Below are 19,841 nucleotides of genomic sequence, written 5' to 3'. Positions count from 1 at the left end.
ACAAGTATGTGCTCCAATCACTCTATCACAAAAAAATAAGAGTTGTAGAAATGATTGTAAACTCAAGACAGCCATGACATGATGTTCTTTACAAGTGTATGTACACTTTTGACCACCACTGTGTGTGATAATGGGGGATATGGGTCACCGGGGGATTGTTTTTAACTTTGTAAAGCACTTTGCGTTGCATTTCTTTTACGTATGAAAAAGCGCTTTATAAATAAAGTTTGATTGATTGATTGACACGTACGCGGATCTGAACACACACACTCGAATTGATGTAAAGACACACAAATTAGTACAAACGGATGCAAATTGGACTACAATAATACTTCCAGATGTACACTGCATTCAAACTTCCATCCATCCATTTTCTACCGCTTCTCCCTCTCGGGGTCGCGGGGATGCTGGAGCCTATCCCGATAGACAACATTCACACTCGGAGTGCAATATAATTGTTCACCTTCCCAAGGCGCCGGACTTGCTGCAGCCACAGAAGGGCGAAGGAGCAAAAGTACTGTATTTTTAGGAGTATAAATCGCTCCGGAGTATAAGTCGCACCGGCCGAAAATGCATAATAAAGAAGGAAAAAAACATAAATAAGTCGCACTGGAGTATAAGTCGCATTTTTTGGGGAAATGTATTTGATAAAAGCCAACACCAAGAATAGACATTTGAAAGGCAATTTAAAATGTCTAAAGAATAGTGAACAACAGGCTGAATAAGTGTACGTTATATGAGGCATAAATAACCAACTGGTATGTTAACGTAACATATTATGGTAAGAGTCATTCAAATAACTATAACATATAGAACATGCTATACGTTTACCAAACAATCTGTCACTCCTAATCGCTAAATCCCATGAAATCTTATACGTCTAGTCTCTTACGTGAATGAGCAATAATATTATTTGATATTTTACACTAATGTGTTAATAATTTCACACATAAGTCGCTCCTGAGTATAAGTCGCCCCCCTGCGACTTATACTCTGCGACTTATAGTCCGAAAAATACGGTACTCAAAGGGCACCTGTGATGATTCAAAACTACATTTAAAACACTTCCTGGATTTCCCATAGATTGCAAAGAGACCGGTGGCTAGGGGGCGTGATATCCATTCAAACGACCTGCTAGTGTTACATGTTTATGTTCGTGTGTTATTGATGTTACATTTTCCATGATTGTGAAAACACTGTTCCTGAAGTGAAAGGGGATTGGCCGAGGATGAGGAAGTGTGTGAAGGAGGGAATATGTGTCGGTTGTTAGCATAAGATTGGCAATAAAAGTTTTTAAAAAAGTGTCATATTTTGTGTGACTTCTTCTGGCGGCTACACTACAGTATATTGGTTAAATCTGTTTTCACGTAAAAAAAATACCCTCATTTTTAAGGTGTGGCGGCTTTTATGTTGCTGTGGTCGTGCGCCATGATCAATTATATTAAGGGGAAACCCAGACTTCCTTGTGGTCTAGATAATATGTACTGGACATGCCTTGGTGTTAATTTTGCTCCTCAGTCTCTTTTAGAACTTGTTTTTTGAGTCCGTCTGCAGGATGTTTGATTCGGGAGGCAGTCCCAGGTTGCAAGTGAAACCAAAACCCACCCACTCCAAAGTATCATAATTTATCTTTTGAAAATCTACACTGTTTGAATATATATCTTGAAGTCGTCACCGCTGGTTTTTTCCCCAGACAAAGTTGAGAATAAACTTCATAAACATTATATAAATTCTCCTGGTCACAACATTCGTACCCTGCACAGTCAACTATTAATTCAGACCTGCATAAAAAAGCTGCTTTTAACAACATTTATGCCACTGCATGTCAGTGTTATAAAAATAATAATAATAATAATACAATTTATTTGGTATAGCTAGGTGTATAACGGTACGTGTATTTGTATTGAACCGTTTTGGTAAGGGGGTTCCGGTTCGGTTCGGAGGTGTACCGAACAAGTTTCCACACGGACATATTAAGTAGCGTAATGCAAGTTGTGTAAACAATGCACACCGAGGCACAACACACAGCATGCTAGCAGCTAACGGGCTAGGATAGACTGACCATACGTCCTCTTTTCACCGGACATGTCCTCTTTTGCGGAGTTTCTTAAATGCCTCAAATGTCTGGCATTTTGAGTTAGGGTTGCGTGTATTTTCAATGTACGTACAGGGTTAAGAAGGGGTTAAAAACAAAACAAATTGTGCGAGCAGCAGCATTGGTGAGGGAGGGGCAGAGACAGAGAGAGAGAGAGAGAGTTATGATAAACGCGCATGCGTCGCCAGGCTCTGCTTTTTATCTATAGATTTATCACATTTAATTTTTTATTATCTATAGCAGGGGTGTCAAAAGTGTGCCCCGGAGGCCATTTGCGGCCCACAGCTAATGTTTTAAAGGCCCACGGCACATTCTAAAAATACTATTAAAATAAACAAAAACATATCAAAAGTGAAATAAAGAAGCTTAAAGGTTAAATGTAATTTAGAAACAGTTGCAATGTTGACTAATAAAACAAAGCTGGTTTTTTTTCTTTCAACTGTCATTGCTCAAAACATAATATTGAATCAAAATCAATGTTATTATGAATTATTGACCTATCCAAGGTTCCCATTACTTCACATCAAATATTACACTAAGAAAAATATTTTTGGTGGAAGATTTAGCAAATTTGGTAAGTAAATAACCCAAAAATGTATATTTTGTTGTTTTCTTACTGTACCCAAAATAGAACCGAACCGTGACCTCTAAATCGAGGTACGTACCGAACCGAAATTTTTGGGTACCGTTACACCCCTAGGTATATAAGTTAAACAACTTGCACTGAGCCTAGTCTATAAAATCCACTACACCTCCCTGATACCGAAGTACATGTCCAACTACTTCCTTAACGTAAATGACCGCCATAACCACAACACCAGGGGGAGCTCCACTAACCACGTTAAACCCAGATTCCGAACTAAAAAAGGTCTTAACTCATTCTCTTTCTATGCCACATCAATGTGGAATGCACTCCCAACAGGTGTAAAAGAAAGGGCATCTCTATCCTCCTTCAAAACCGCACTAAAAGTTCACCTCCAGGCAGCTACCACCCTAAACGAACACCCTCCCCGGATTGCTAATAATCAAATGTAAACAATCAAATGCAGATACTTTTTTTTATGCCTTCTGATCTCTCTCTCTCTCTCTCTCTCTCTCTCTCTCTCTCTCTCTCTCTCTCTCTCTCTCTCTCTCTCTCTCTCTCGCTCTCGCTCTCGCTCTCGCTCTCGCTCTCTTTCTCTCTCTCTCTATATGTCCACTACTTGCTGTCCATATCCTACCCCCCACCCCCTCCACACCCCTGATTGTAAATAATGTAAATAATTCAATGTGATTATCTTGTGTGATGACTGTATTATGATGATAGTATATATCTGTATCATGAATCAATTTAAGTGGACCCCGACTTAAACAAGTTGAAAAACTTATTCGGGTGTTAACATTTAGTGGTCAATTGTACGGAATATGTACTTCACTGTGCAACCTACTAATAAAAGTCTCAATCAATCAATCAATCAATAGCACTTTTCAGTGTACTGAAAGACACTTTATAGGATAAAAATTAAAATATAAAAAAGTTCAAAGTAATAATATATAATACAGGAAATATAAAAGCAGTACATAGTAAAATACATAACAATACTGGACATTACAAGACACAGAACACTAATCACAGGTTAAAAGCAGATCTGAAGAGATGTGTTTTGAGAAGGCTTTTGAAGGTAGGAAGGTCTGAGCGGTCCCGTATGGGTTTGGGAAGAGAGTTCCAGAGGGTGGGAGCTGCGATGGAGAAGGCTCTATCACCCCAGGTCCGGAGCTTGGTTCTGAGTGGTGGGGAGAGGAGGTTGGCATCAGGCTGCGTGAAGGGGTATGGCGGTCAAGCAGTTATTATGCACATACCAATATTAGATGAAGATATTACTTTATCTTGCCTTTTTTTTTGTTCCCTCAAACCCTGAAGCAGAGGGGGAAGGGCTACTCCTCCTCAGACTGAGAGCTTGACTTAACAAGGTCATATTAGGATTTTTTTGTCTACATTTAAAATACATCCTTGTGGTCTACGTAACATGTAATGGGGGTTCTTTGCTCAAAATGTTGCACAGATGATGTTTTTACACACCATTTTCAAGCCGCTTTCTGACCGTCTCTTCAAGATGCTCCATTTTGTGGGCGTTTTTTATTTTTACGAGCCTCCACTTTGACAGTGTCTTCTCCTTGCCAGCCATGTTGTAGTTTTTAGCACTTCCATATGGAGTCTAGTGACAGGTATAAGTTAGAACTATACGTTAATTTGTATTAGAAATGGCAACAGCGGAGAATGCATGTGCATGTACGAGCCAGTCTTCCCCACAAGAAGAGCATGGCAAAAAAGAAGGAGCTTATTAACAGACACAAGATCTATCATAGATCCCCTTTAAAGTAGCAGTGGAGTGGAAAAACAAGTGGACTTTATATGCTTAATTTCAATGTATCCATTAAACAAATACAATTGATTTACAATCCGGAAAATATGTAAAAACACAGTTTCAACATCAATAAGTGCCACAAATTCAGTCAGCCATTTTGAATATTCCGCTCCGAATACCTTCGGCTATTTCCGGAGATTAACGTCACTGTGGCAACCCTTCTGCACTTTGACCATATTACTAGATCAGTCATACTGGAAATACACAAAAGCTATAAAGAGATGTGCTGTTTATCATTCACAATCTCTATATATGACATGAACACATATGTTTTTTTATGCATTCTAAGTTGTAAATAAATAAATACATAAAAAGTCTGCTAACAATGGAGTCAATGGGGGCTCTCTATTTTGCTCACAAAACCCTCTAGCTAACATTCAAAATCCGCCAACAATACTCTTTCTACATATTATGACCTGAATATTAACCAAATATTAGTAATGTTGTTATTATGAGCACTAATGCAAACAAACTATTTCTTAGCGGCGCAATGAATTGATTAACGTGGACCCCGACTTAAAAAATACTTGCCAACCCTCCCGATTTTCCTGGGAGACTCCCGAATTTCAGTGCGCCTCCCGAAAATCTCCCGGGGCGACCATTCTCCTGAATTTCTCCCGATTTCCACCCGGGCAACAACATTGGGGGCGTGCCTTAAAGGCACTGCCTTTTGCGTCCTCTACAACCTGACGTTGCGTCCGCTTTTATTCAACATAAACAGCGTGCCGGCCCAGTCACATAATTTATGCGGTTTTTGCTCACACATGAGTGAATGCAAGGCATACTTGATCAACAGCCATACAGGTCACACTGAGGGTGGATGTATAAACAACTTTAACACTGTTACAAATATAAGCCACACTGTGAACCCACACCAAACAAGAATGACAAACACATTTCGGGAGAACCTCTGCACCGTAACACAACATAAACACAACAGAACAAATACCCAGAACCCCTTGCAGCACTTACTCTTCCGGGACGCTACAATATACAGTACACCCCCGGGACCACCAAACCCCGCCCCCCCCCCCTCTGCATTTGACCCATCCCCTTGTTCACCCCCTGGGAGGTGAGGGGAGCAGTGGGCAGCAGCGGTGCCGTGCCCGGGAATCATTTATGGTGATTTAAAGGCCTACTGAAAGCCACTACTACCGACCACGCAGTCTGATAGTTTATATATCAATGATAAAATCTTAACATTGCAACACATGCCAATACGGCCGGGTTAGATTAGGAAAGTGCAATTTTAAATTTCCCGCGAAATATTCTGCTGAAAACGTCTCGCTATGATGACGTTTGCGCGTGACGTCACGGATTGTGCGGACATATTGGGACACCATTGCGGCCAGCTATTAAGTCGTCTGTTTTCATCGCAAAATTCCACAGTATTCTGGACATCTGTGTTGGTGAATCTTTTGCAATTTGTTTAATGAACAATGAAGACAGCAAAGAAGAAAGCTGTAGGTGGGAAGCGGTGTATTAGCGGCTGGCTGCAGCAACACAACCAGGAGGACTTTGAGTTGGATAGCAGACGCGCTACCGTGAGTACGCAGCTTTGGCTTCCAAACATTTCATCGCTTGCCCGTCCGTGCGTGCCGCTAAGTGCATGTCACGTACGTAACTTTGGGGAAATATATGTGCTGTATGAACTTTACGGAGGTGAACGGTACTTTGGGCTGTGGGATTGAGTGTGTTGTGCGGGTGTTTGATTTGTATTGGTGGGTTATATGGACGGGAGGGGGGAGGTGTTTGTTATGCGGATTAATTTGTGGCATATTAAATATAAGCCTGGTTGTGTTGTGGCTAATAGAGTATATATATGTCTTGTGTTTATTTACTGTTTTAGTCATTCCCAGCTGAATATCAGGTCCCACCCGCCTCTCACAGCATCTTCCTTATCTGAATCGCTTCCACTGCCCTCTAATCCTTCACAAATCTTTCATCCTGGCTCAAATTAAAGGGGTAATCGTCGCTTTCTCGGTCCGAATCGCTCTCGCTGCTGGTGGCCATGATTGTAAACAATGTGCAGATGTGAGGCGCTCCACAACCTGTGACGTCACGCTACTTCCGGTACAGGCAAGGCTTTTTTATCAGCGACCAAAAGTTGCGAACTTTATCGTCGATGTTCTCTACTAAATCCTTTCAGCAAAAATATGGCAATTAGGGATGTCCGATAATGGCTTTTTGCCGATATCCGATATTCCGATATTGTCCAACTCTTTAATTACCGATACCGATATCAACCGATACCGATATCAACCGATACCGATATCAACCGATATATGCAGTCGTGGAATTAACACATTATTATGCCTAATTTGGACAACCAGGTATGGTGAAGATAAGGTACTTTTTAAAAAAATAATAAAATAAGATAACTAAATTAAAAACATTTTCTTGAATAAAAAAGAAAGTAAAACAATATAAAAACAGTTACATAGAAACTAGTAATTAATGAAAATGAGTAAAATTAACTGTTAAAGGTTAGTACTACACGGCGTGGCGAAGTTGGTAGAGTGGCTGTGCCAGCAATCGGAGTGTTGCTGGTTACTGGGGTTCAATTCCCACCTTCTACCATCCTAGTCACGTCCGTTGTGTCCTTGGGCAAGACACTTCACCCTTTGCCTCTGATGGCTGCTGGTTAGCGCCTTGCATGGCAGCTCCCTCCATCAGTGTGTGAATGTGTGTGTGAATGGGTAAATGTGGAAATACTGTCAAAGCGCTTTGAGTACCTTGAAGGTAGAACAGCGCTATACAAGTATAACCCATTTATCATTATCATTTACTATTAGTGGAGCAGCAGCACGCACAATCATGTGTGCTTACAGACTGTATCCCTTGCAGACTGTATTGATATATATTGATATATAATGTAGGAACCAGAATATTGATAACAGAAAGAAATGGGGGGAGGGAGGTTTTTTGGGTTGGTGCACTAATTGTAAGTGTATCTTGTGTTTTTTATGTTGATTTAATTAAAAAAAAAAAAAAAACAACGATACAGATAATTAAAAAAAACGATACCGATAATTTACGATATTACATTTTAACGCATTTATCGGCCGATAATATCGGCAGGCCGATATTATCGGACATCCCTAATGGCAATATCGCGAAATGATCAAGTATGACACATAGAATGGACCTGCTATCCCCGTTTAAAGGCCTACTGAAACCTACTACTAGCGACCACGCAGTCTGATAGTTTATATATCAATGATGAAATCTTAACATTGCAACACATGCCAATACGGCCGGGTTAACTTATGAAGTGACTTTTAAAACTTCCCGGGAAATATCCGGCTGAAACGTCGCGGTATGATGACGTATGCGCGTGACGAAGTCAGAGTAACGGAAGTTATGGTACCCGTAGAATCCTATACAAAAAGCTCTGTTTTCATTTCATAATTCCACAGTATTTTGGACATCTTTTGCAATTTGTTTAATGAACAATGAAGGCTGCAAAGAAGACAGTTGTAGGTGGGATCGGTGTATTAGCAGCGGACTACAGCAACACAACCAGGAGGACTTTGTTGGAGCGCTAGCCGCGCTAGCCGCCGACCTCACCTTGACTTCCTACGTCTCCGGGCCGCCAAACGCATCGGGTGAAGTCCTTCGTCCTTCTGCCGATCGCTGGGACGCAGGTGAGCACGGGTGTTGATGAGCAGATGAGGGCTGGCTGGCGTAGGTGGAGAGCTAATGTTTTTAGCATAGCTCTGTGAGGTCCCGTTGCTAAGTTGCTAAGTTAGCTTCAATGGCGTCGTTAGCACAGCATTGTTAACCTTCGCCAGCCTGGAAAGCATTAACCGTGTATTTACATGTCCACGGTTTAATAGTATTGTTGATTTTCTATCTATCCTTCCAGTCAGGGGTTTATTTTTTTGTTTCTATATGCAGTTAAAGCACGATGCTATCACGTTAGCTTGTAGCTAAAGCATTTCGCCGATGTATTGTCGTGGAGATAAAAGGCACTGAATGTCCATTTTGCGTTCTCGACTCTCATTTTCAAGAGGATATAGTATCCCAGGTGGTTTAACATACAAATCCGTGATCCACAATAAAAAAAGGAGAGTGTGGAATCCAATGAGTCAGCTTGTACCTAAGTTACGGTCAGAGCGAAAAAAGATACGTCCATCACTGTCTCTCAAGTCCGTCACTGTAACGTTCCTCATCTACGAATCTTTCATCCTCGCTCAAATTAATGGGGTAATCATCACTTTCTCGGTCCGAATCTCTCTCGCTCCATTGTAAACAATGGGGAATTGTGAGGAATACTAGCTCTTGTGACGTCACGCTACTTCCGGTACAGGCAAGGCTTTTTTTTATCAGCGAGCAAAAGTTGCGAACTTTATCGTCGATTTTCTCTATTAAATCCTTTCAGCAAAAATATGGCAATATCGCGAAATGATCAAGTATGACACATAGAATGGATCTGCTATTCCCGTTTAAATAAAAAAAAATCATTTCAGTAGGCCTTTAAATAAGAACATTTCATTTCAGTAGGCCTTTAACCCCCAATTCCAACCCTTTAGGTGTCATAAATCAGATATATAGCTTCAATATAGAGGCAACGTGTTTTTCCACTCTACTGCTACTTTCAGTCGACGGGAGAATGCGTTTAAAGCCAGATTTGACAGGGAACGCCCACATTTAAGGGTATGCTCCACCCAGAGTGTGCATCTTGGATGCAGTGACTGGCAGTCGAGGAGTAGAATGCTGCACGGCCAGAATCCACACAATTGTACCTACAGTGATTGATTTATCTGCAAAAGCCGTATGGCAGTCTGGAGTCTTAAAACAATGTCTGGACAGGTCATTTTTACAAGGATTGCACTTACAAGTTGAATACAATTTGTAGATTCTCCGGCTACACCCCTTTTGACTTTCACAGAATGGTGTCATCTGAGAACACAGACACCCAACGTTTCTTTTCATCATCTCTCATTAAGTGAACTGTCTCCTGGCTGCCAAGCGCGACCACAGAACATTAAACGAGGCCACGCATCGCTTTGGGTGCTCGCTCTTAAGAAAAAGTCGGCTGTCCTGTTGGGTGACTCTGCCTTGCCAAGTTGCTCGCTCAAAAGAACACCAGCTAATGACGTCCGTGACAGTTTTAATGATACACAGGCATTTTATTTGTGTATTGTGTCTAATCCAGTAGACTGATAAATATAGATAAATTCCTCAACTGTTTGTCACCCTGCGCAAACCGGGAAGTACGGACATTTTGGCCTTGGCAGAGGTCCAATTCGACTTAAGTTTTTTTACAGCAGTGCTACAACAACAAGCTGCAACACATTTAAGCCTGACATTATTAAAAAAAAAAGGATAACTCGTTGAGTTAAAGTGACTTTATTTGTTAAATGAGTATCTTCTGGCTAGAAATGACACAGAGGTGAAACAAATGACCGTAATATGTGAATTTTTTGTATTCAATATTTGCCATTGACATATTTTTTTGTCCAGAGTGTACCCCGCCTACCGCCCGAATGCAGCTGAGATAGGCTCCAGCACCCCCCGCGACCCTGAAAGGGACACGCGGTAGAAAATGGATAGATGGATGGATATTTTTTTAACCCTGATCTTACTTCGAACACAATCTCTAGAGCAGCGTTTTTTAACCCATTGTTGGACCACAAGCGCCCCCTAGAGGGGTGCCAAGAAATATCTGTTTCTCAGCTGTGGGCCGAAGCAGTACTCAGTTGCAATACACTTTTTCGCCACTTGTGGCAGTAATGCCAACATCAAACAAACAGAAGAAGTCTGCAGCTAAAGTCATAGAGAAGTTTCTTTGGCGCAAAAATGTAAAAGATAAAAATATGATCGTTTGTAAAAATAACAAAAAATAATTAAATATCTGCTTGTCACCTTGACTTACAATTTCTTTTTTTCATTTTATTTTTATTGACGTCCAGCATCAGACATTCCTATCCATTACATCATATTCACATAAATCATTTATCTATTGTCTGCTCTAAATGTCAAAATATTTTTGTTTATATCCCACCCATACCACCCACCTCCCTCCCCCCCAAAAAAGAAAAAAACAACAACAAAAACAAAGTAATATCTACAAATACATTGATTAAATAAACAGAAAAAAAAAAGAAATAATAATAATCAGAAATATAATAAAATATAAACAGATACATATATATATATATATATATATATATATATATATATATATATATATATATATATATATATATATATATATATATATATATATATATATATATATATACACACATACACATATATACATATATATATATATATACATATACATACATACATACATACCTGTATACACATAAGGAGTAATCCCTTTTATTTTTTTGTATTTTTTATTTTGCAGTACAATCACTAATTCGATTTACGATTTCAAAGCAAGTTATCCATCAACTTGTATGTACAAAAATCAAATAAACAACTGCATAGGCAATAATATAATGAGGCCATTATACTTTTATATTCTTACATTCACTGTTACAAGCCATGACTGCCATGTGGCCCTCCATGAAAACAAGTTCCACACCCCTGTCCTAGAAGCTGTAAGAGGGCGGGGATATAACTAGACATCTGTGTAAACTTTAAATGTCTGCTCGTCAACTTGACCCACAATTTAAAAGCAAGTTGTCCATCAATCTGGTAGTAAAAAATATGATAATAATCAAAAAGAGTTGAGGCTATTCTTTTTTTATCTTCATATACAGTGGTGGTCAAAAGTGTACATACACTTGTAAAGAACATCATGTCATGGCTGTCTTGAGTTTACAATAATTTCTACAACTCTTATTTTTTTGTGATGTAGTGATTGGAGCACATACTTGTTGCTCACTAAAAACATTCATGACGTTTGCTTCTTTTATGAATTTATTATGGCTCTACTGAAAATGTGAGGGTCAAAAGTATACATACAGCAATGTTAATATTTGCTTACATGTCCCTTGGCAAGTTTACCTGCAATAAGGCGCTTTTGGTAGCCATCCACAAGCTTCTGCTTGACCACTTGACCACTAAATTGCTGCAGTTCAGCTAAATGTGTTGCTTTTCTGACATGGACTTGTTTCTTCAGCATTGTCCACACCTTTAAGTCAGAACTTTGGGAAGGCCATTCTAAAACCTTCATTCTAGCCTGATTTAGCCATTCCTTTACCACTTTTGAGGTGTGTTTGGGGTCATTGTCCTGTTGGAACACCCAACTGCGCCCAAGACCCAACCTCCGGGCTACCCACTTCTCTAAAGTGGGCTGGCTCAAGGTGGAGGACAGAGTTAAACAACTTGCACTGAGCCTAGTCTATAAAATCCACTACACCTCCCTGATACCGAAGTACATGTCAAACTACTTCCTTAACGTAAATGACCGCCATAACCACAACACCAGGGGGTGCTCCACTAACCACGTTAAACCCAGATTCCGAACTAACAAAGGTCTTAACTCATTCTCTTTCTATGCCACATCAATGTGGAATGCGCTCCCAACAGGTATAAAAGAAAGGGCATCTCTATCCTCCTTCAAAACCGCTATAAAAGTTCACCTCCAGGCAGCTACAACCCTAAACTAAACGAACACCCTCCCCGGATTGCTAATAATCAAATGTAAACAATCAAATGCAGATTCTTTTTCTTATGCCTTCTGATCTCTCTCTCTCTCTCTCTCTCTCTCTCTCTCTCTCTCTATGCCCACTACTTGATGTCCATATCCCCCCCCCCACACCCCCCCCCCACACCCCTGATTGTAAATAATGTAAATAATTCAATGTGATTATCTTGTGTGATGACTGTATTATGATGATAGTATATATGATAGTATATATCTGTATCATGAATCAATTTAAGTGGACCCCGACTTAAACAAGTTGAAAAACTTATTCGGGTGTTACCATTTAGTGGTCAATTGTACGGAATATGTACTCCATGTGCAACCTACTAATAAAAGTCTCAATCAATCAATGATTTTAGCTTGTTTGAAGAATTTGGAGCTAATCCTCCTTTTTCATTGTCCCATTTACTCTCTGTAAAGCACCAGTTCTATTGGCAGCAAAACAGGCCCAGAGCATAATACTACCACCACCATGCTTGACAGTAGGAATGGTGTTCCTGGGATTAAAGGCCTCACCTTTTCTCCCCCAAACTAGGGCTGCAACTAACGATTAATTTGATAATCGATTAATCGATTAATAATCGGATAAAAGAGACAAACTACATTTCTATCCTATCCTGTATTTTATTGAAAAAAAACAGCATACTGGCACCATACTTATTTTGATTATTGTTTCTCAGCTGTTTGTACATGTTGCAGTTTATAAATAAAGGTTTATTAAAAAATAAAGCCTCTGCGCATAGCATAGATCCAACGAATCGATGACTAAATGATCGCCAACTATTTTTATAATCGATTTAATCGATTAGTTGTTGCAGCCCTACTCCAAACCTATTGCTGGGTATTGTGGCCAAACAGCTCCATTTTGTTTCATCTGACATCACATGGACAAAGATAAGACCTTCTGGTCAGATCTGCAATGTCATACAACAATGTGGCCCTCAATGAAAACCAGCTTGACACCCCTGATGTAGAAGAAACCAACCAACCAAAAGTGAAGAATGAAATTAATTCCTCCTTTTACGCACAGTTGCAGTCTTTTTTTTTAGCCAGAAGATATCCTTTAATATTGAAACATGTGCTTTGAGTCAACACTGGACGAGGTCGCCGCTTAAGTAGTTCAGGCGAGCGAGCAGTAACTCTCCGCCTCTCCTTCCTCCAGGTTTCGCCAGCTGCAGCTCGGCACCGACAGCCGGGTGGCCGAGTTGTCCAACCAGGCCAAGCTGCACTCCTTCGAAGCCGAGCGCGCTCAGATGCTGAAGGAGGAGACGGACAAGGCTCTGGCCCAGTGCCAGATGGAGTGTGAAAAACAGCAGAAAAAACTGGAGGTACTTCAAAAAAAAAAAAAAAAAGCTGTCACAAGACGATCAAGCCGAGCCGCCGACAACTTCTCACTGAGAAGATGACGCAATCCCCTCGGTGGGGAATACCGAGCTGAAAATAATTTGGAGATTGCGGTGGTTTAGTCAACATGGAATGTTGCTCAGTAGCTACAATGGCAGTAATACCGATAACGTCGCCTTTATTTGTGTTATTCTGTCTCTCAGACTCATTGCTGTGTTCTCAGCCAGCCTGTCATCAGGGTGAGACTTTTCAACACTTTCACAACCCATTTTCTTTGAGTCATCCTTCATGACCGCCCCTCAAGCTTCATCCGTTCTTTTGCCTCACACGTCTATCTCAGCGCGGCGCTCAAGAGTAACTCATTAAGTCGTAGTGGGAGTAAGATGAGAGACGGACAGGCAAAAACAGTGTCAGGGTGTGTGTAAGTTTGCTGCTGGTGAATGGCAGCTCTTTTTCTTAAAGGGGAACTGCACTGTTTGGGGAATTTCGTCTATCGTTCACAATCTTTATTAGAGACAAGACGACGGATGGATTTTTTTTAATGCATTGTAAATATTATATTATATATAAAGCCCTTAAAAACATCCAAACACCTCCATTAAGGTGTCATATACATAATGTAAGTATATATGTAATGTACAGTATTTTTCGGATTATAAATCGCTCCGGAGTATAAATCGCACCGGCTGAAAATGCATAATAAAGAAGGAATAAAACATATATAAGTCGCACTGGAGTATAAATCGCATTTTTTGGGGAAATGTATTTGATAAAAGCCAACACCAAGAATAGACATTTGAAAGGCAATTTAAAATGTCTAAAGAATAGTGAACAACAACAGGCTGAATAAGTGTACGTAATATGAGGCATAAATAACCAACTGGTATGTTAACGTAACATATTATGGTAAGAGTCATTCAAATAACTATAACATATAGAACATGCTATACGTTTACCAAACAATCTGTCACTCCTAATCGCTAAATCCCATGAAATCTTATACGTCTAGTCTCTCACGGGAATGAGATCAATAATATTATTTGATATTTTACGCTAATGTGTTAATCATTTCACACATAAGTCGCTCCTGAGTATAAGTCGCACCCCCGGCCAAACTATGAAAAAACTGCGACTTATAGTCCGAAAAATACGGTAGTAACATTTATAATAACATTTATTATTTACCTTTTTTATTTTTATTTTTATTTTTTTTTAACCTATTTTATTTACCTATTTTAAGCATAGCAGCGCATTAATTTCAAAAATGCATCACGTTTGCTTTTTTTTTTTTCTTCATCATTGATTGAAGGAGCCTAAATGCTGTTTAAGTTAATTTACATTTTATGCAAGGTGCTTTATGTTTATTCAGCCAAAATGGGACTACCGTAATTTCCGCACTATAAGCCGCACCTGACTATAAGCCGCACCAGCTAAATTTAGGGGAAAATACAAATTGCTCCATATATAAGCCGCACCCGACTATAAGCCGCAGGGTTTTGATGTGTAATTAGCGTAGTATATAGGGGTTCCTGCTACCACGGAGGGGATTGTCGGGACAGAGATGACTGTTTGGGAACGCAAAGCGTCCCATTTATTAACAATAAATCTTTCAATCATTCAATCAAACTTTCACATCTTTGACATGGCGAACAGCATTCGTGCAGAGTACAAATAATACAACGGTGCAAAGTAATACAAAGTGCTCGCCTGTACGTTATCAAAATAACCAGCCTACCGGTATATGAAAAGTCAGTCTTTAATCATTGTGTCATCGTCTTCCTCCTGCGTACTAAAACCACCGAAATCCTCTTCGTCGGTGTCGGAGAAGAACAGGCCGTATATAAGCCGCACCCTTGTATAAGCCGTAGGGACCAGAACGAGGGGAAAAAGTAGCGGCTTATAGTCCGGAAATTACGGTATTTACTTTATTTGCATAATACGAAAATGTATATATTGCATGCTTAGAATAATTATAAGGTACACTTTATTTGTAATTATTACATTTGTCTCAATAATTTGATGACGTACTATTTTATACTGCTTTAATACAGTGAAGATTACGTAGCTGTTTAATTGTATATATGGCGGAAGGATCTGTATGGTAATATGGTTTGGACACAATGCATTATGGGTAATGGCAGTCAGGTATGGTGGAATCGAGCCACACAGTTTTTTGACCTTACTCTTACTTTTTCTAACTCTTTCTTACTGTAACAAACTCGCTTTATTGTTCGTTATTGTTTTACGATTTTGAATGATTAAGTTGACAAGTAAACGATACAAAACGAAGAGGAGCGTCTGGAGTTGTGTTTGTTGTTGCCACAGCAAGCGGAGCAAGAGAAAGTAGAGGAGCGTCAAGCTAAGGCCTCATTAGGAAACTACACTGATTATTACTCACTGCAGATAACGTACACTTATTCAGCCTGTTTATTTATTTTAAATTGCCTTTCAAATGTCTATTCTTGCTGTTGGCTTTTATCAAATACATTTCCCCCAAAAATGCGCCTTATACTCCAAGTGCGACTTATATATGTTTTTTTCCTTCTTTATTATGCATTTTCAGCCGGTGCGACTTATACTCCGGAGCGACTTATACTCCGAAAAATATGGTAAACACGATCAATCGCCTGGCCAGCAAGGTCGTAAAAGCAACAGCGCATTTTAGTGGTACCACGCACATGTTTGCAATTTTTATTTTGACAGTACCACATAAGATATCTTTTTATTGCTGATGCGGGTTTATCGATTTTTTAAATACGCCAGAAAATAACCCGTTTTGTACACTGTTGATGTGTTTTAAGACCCAGTCGGGTGTAAATGTGTTTCTGTATAGTATTTAAGTTAAGTTAAAGTTAAAGTACCAATGATTGTCACATACACACTAGGTGTGGTGAAATGTGTCCTCTGCATTTGACCCATCCCCTTGTTCACCCCCTGGGAGGTGAGGGGAGCAGTGAGCAGCAGCGGTGGCCGCGCCCGGGAATAATTTTCGGCGATTTAACCCTCAATTCCAACCCTTTCTCCAGCAATGGTCATGTGGGGACATAAATGATGGTATTTTGAGAGGTAACCATTGAAGTCGGACATCACTAAAGGCCTAGGTGGGAAACGCACGGCCCGCCACTGCCTTTAGGATGTGTAGCGAAGCCCACCTGGCCCTTCAAAAGCAAGCGTTTGTCAAAAGTGGAACAAACGAGTGGGGGGAGAGATTTTTCTTCACATTTGGTGATCATAAGCAGGCTCTAGCCACACTTATTGTTAAAACATCATCAAAGAGTCAAATTTGCATAATAGGGGACCTTTTGAGTGGACATTTACATGACATTTACATATTTACGTTTTGACTTTCTCCCCCTTCTTCATGATCACAGGTCCTCACGCAGGAGTTCTACAGGCTGCAGACGACATCAGAGAAGCGCGTGGCGGAGCTGCACGCTCAGAATGCCGAGCAGGCGTCTCGGCTGGTGACGTACGAAAAGCTGGAGCAAGAGCTGGACCAGGTCACCATGCAGGCTGCTGAAAGTGAGGCTGCCCTCTCATCGTGCTGTCATAACCCCACCAACACTTAAAGGCCTACTGAAATGAATTTTTTTTTATTCAAACGGGAATAGCAGATCCATTCTATGTGTCATACTTGATCATTTCGCGATATTGCCATATTTTTGCTGAAAGGATTTAGTAGAGAAAATCGACGATAAAGTTCGCAACTTTTGCTCGCTGATAAAAAAAGCCTTGCCTGTACCGGAAATAGCGTGACGTCACAGGAGCTAGTATTCCTCACAATTCCCCGTTGTTTACAATAAAGCGGGAGATTCGGAGCGACAAAGCGACGATTACCCCATTAATTTGAGCGAGGATGAAAGATTCGTAGATGAGGAACGTTACAGTGAAGGACTGGAGAGGCAGTGATGGACGTATCTTTTTTCGCTCTGACCGTAACTTAGGTACAAGCTGGCTCATTGGATTCCACACTCTCTCCTTTTTCTACTGTGGATCACGGATTTGTATTTTAAACCACCTCGGATACTATATCCTCTTGAAAATGAGAGTCGAGAACGCGAAATGGACATTTAAAGTGACTTTTATCTCCACGACAATACATCGGTGACACACTTAGCTACTGAGCTAACGTGATAGCATCGTTCTCAAATGAAGATAGAAACAAAAGAAATAAACCCCTGACTGGAAGGATAGACAGAAGATCAACAATACTATTAAACCATGTACATGTAACTACACGGTTAAAAATTCTCAGCCTGGTAAGGCTTAACAATGCTGTTGCTAACGACGCTAAGGCTAATGTGGATTTTGTGACGTCACGCGCATAAATCATATCCAAAGGACTTTTTCAACCGGGAATTTAAAAATGTCACTTTATAAGTTAACCCGGCCGTATTGGCATGTGTTGCAATGTTAAGATTTCATCATTGATATATAAACTATCAGACTGCGTGGTCGCTAGTAGTGGCTTTCAGTAGGCCTTTAAGTCACTCACAAATGAAGGCAGGTAAATACTTGGCTCCGTGACCACCATCTTGCATTTCCCGTCTGTCCAGTCGAGAACGAGGAGGAAGCTGAGAGGGTTCTATTCTCATACGGCTACGGAGCCAACGTTCCAACCACAGCTAAAAGGAGACTTCAGCAGAGGTACGGGCCATGTTTTGCTCAAAAGTCAGCACAAAAGAAAACAACTCCTTACACATTGTTGCTACGATGCAACTTCCTTTCCTTACAAAAGCACATGTTTCTAGTAAAACTCTCAAAGATACATTAATACAGGCATTATTAGACATATTGCAAGTGTGCTTTAGGAGGTATGCTTGAGTACATTTTTTATTGCTTTCTCTTCCTTGTTGGGGTCAGTTCTACTTTTGGAATAATTGTCACACGTACTAAAATGTTGTAGGATTCCAAAGGTCGCGGGCAAAGGGAGATTTAAAATGTGGACGTTTTGATCAACTTCAGCGGCATATTTCCACTCTGGATTTTTAGGGGAATTCTGAATTGTACAACCTTAGGGGCTTTGGACTTCACAGGTTCCACCGCATTGCATTTGTATTCATTGTATTCCAGCATCCCAGTGCTGGGAGGGGGAAGAAAGTTCAAAAGAACACTTTTCAGGATGAAGTTCATCCATAAAACATGTCATAGTCCAGTGAGTCCAAGGCTGCATAGGAAGATTTGCCTTTTGTTATGGCCAAACAGTCTGCATGCTCACAATCAATCAATACATCTCACTAATTACTGCAAATCAGAGCTAGTGCTGGCTTGAAAAGCGCTACAGCATCCCACATTCATTACAATATTTCCTTTTAGGGGGCGATACTATAGAAAGCCAACTTGGCCCTGCTTGGAGTAGTCAGTGTACAGCTTGTATAGCTGTACTATACTATATAAATGACTTTTTATAGGTGCCGACCAAATTCTGTCAGTACTACCGCATAACGATCCCTGTAAAATATTTTGATGCCTTTGTTGCGCGTGGCGTCAAGCACTCGGCATTCAAACGGGGGTATTTATGGCGGACTGCCAGTAGGTAAAGTTGCATTTTCCATGCCTACAAAGCAAGCACGTCTGAAAGAATGCGCTCAAAAGTGAGGCTCCACTTTTCAAAGTGCGCTAACTTACATTGAATGCTGCATGCCATTTACATGCTACCCATTAGCATTAGCAATTTTACATGGCGATTTCAACGCCTCCAATTTTACTATTAAAAAATACAACTAAAATCAGGGTTTGTCTCAGATTACCAACGCCCCTGTGAGGGTGGGGGCGAGGTCAATATGACGTTGTCATAGTTTGCCTAATATGCGATGATGCATACGTTTTCTTTAAAAAGGCCGAACATTTTAAAAAAATATATGTATTATTATTAGTTAGCTGAGATAGGCTCCAGCACCCCCCGTGACCCCGAAAGGGACAAGTGGTAGAAAATGGATGGAGTATTAACATATATTTCTTCTTATATCATTTTGCTGTATGTTTAAATTATTGCTGCTTATTATTCAATACTTTGAATTTGTCAAGTTACTAGAGACTTCTCCAATCCTTTTAGTGACCTTTTATTTATTTAAAACAACAAATCTAGCATCTTTTTCTGGTGTTATTGGAGACTGTACTCGTGTTTAGAGAGTCGCTTCTGTCGCTCCATTTCCATGACAAACAGCGGTATTGTGGCCAAACAGCTCCATTTTTGTTTCATCTGACATCACATGGACAAAGATAAGACCTTCTGGAGGAAAGTTCTGTGGTCAGATGAAACAAAAATTGAGCCACAATACCCAGCAATATGTTTGGAGGAGAAAAGGTGAGGCCTTTAATCCCAGGAACACCATGCCTTTTTGATTGATTGAGACTTTTATTAGTAGGTTGCACAGTGAAGTAC

General features: G+C 40.2%; 1 protein-coding gene across 1 annotated transcript in view; it reads left to right on the top strand.

Annotated features, from left to right (window-relative positions):
* The window catches only part of pibf1 (progesterone immunomodulatory binding factor 1), a 78,546-nt gene that overhangs the window by 30,597 nt on the left and 28,108 nt on the right, over positions 1–19,841 (top strand). Inside the window, exons 12-14 of the mRNA XM_062059287.1 lie at positions 13,275–13,440; positions 16,828–16,978; positions 18,013–18,103. Coding sequence (XP_061915271.1) covers positions 13,275–13,440; positions 16,828–16,978; positions 18,013–18,103 — 408 coding nt within the window. The remainder of the gene's footprint in view (positions 1–13,274; positions 13,441–16,827; positions 16,979–18,012; positions 18,104–19,841) is intronic.

This window comes from Entelurus aequoreus, linkage group LG09 (assembly GCF_033978785.1).
Source record: "Entelurus aequoreus isolate RoL-2023_Sb linkage group LG09, RoL_Eaeq_v1.1, whole genome shotgun sequence".
NCBI lineage: Eukaryota > Metazoa > Chordata > Actinopteri > Syngnathiformes > Syngnathidae > Entelurus > Entelurus aequoreus.
This window is presented reverse-complemented; position numbering and strand designations above follow the sequence as displayed.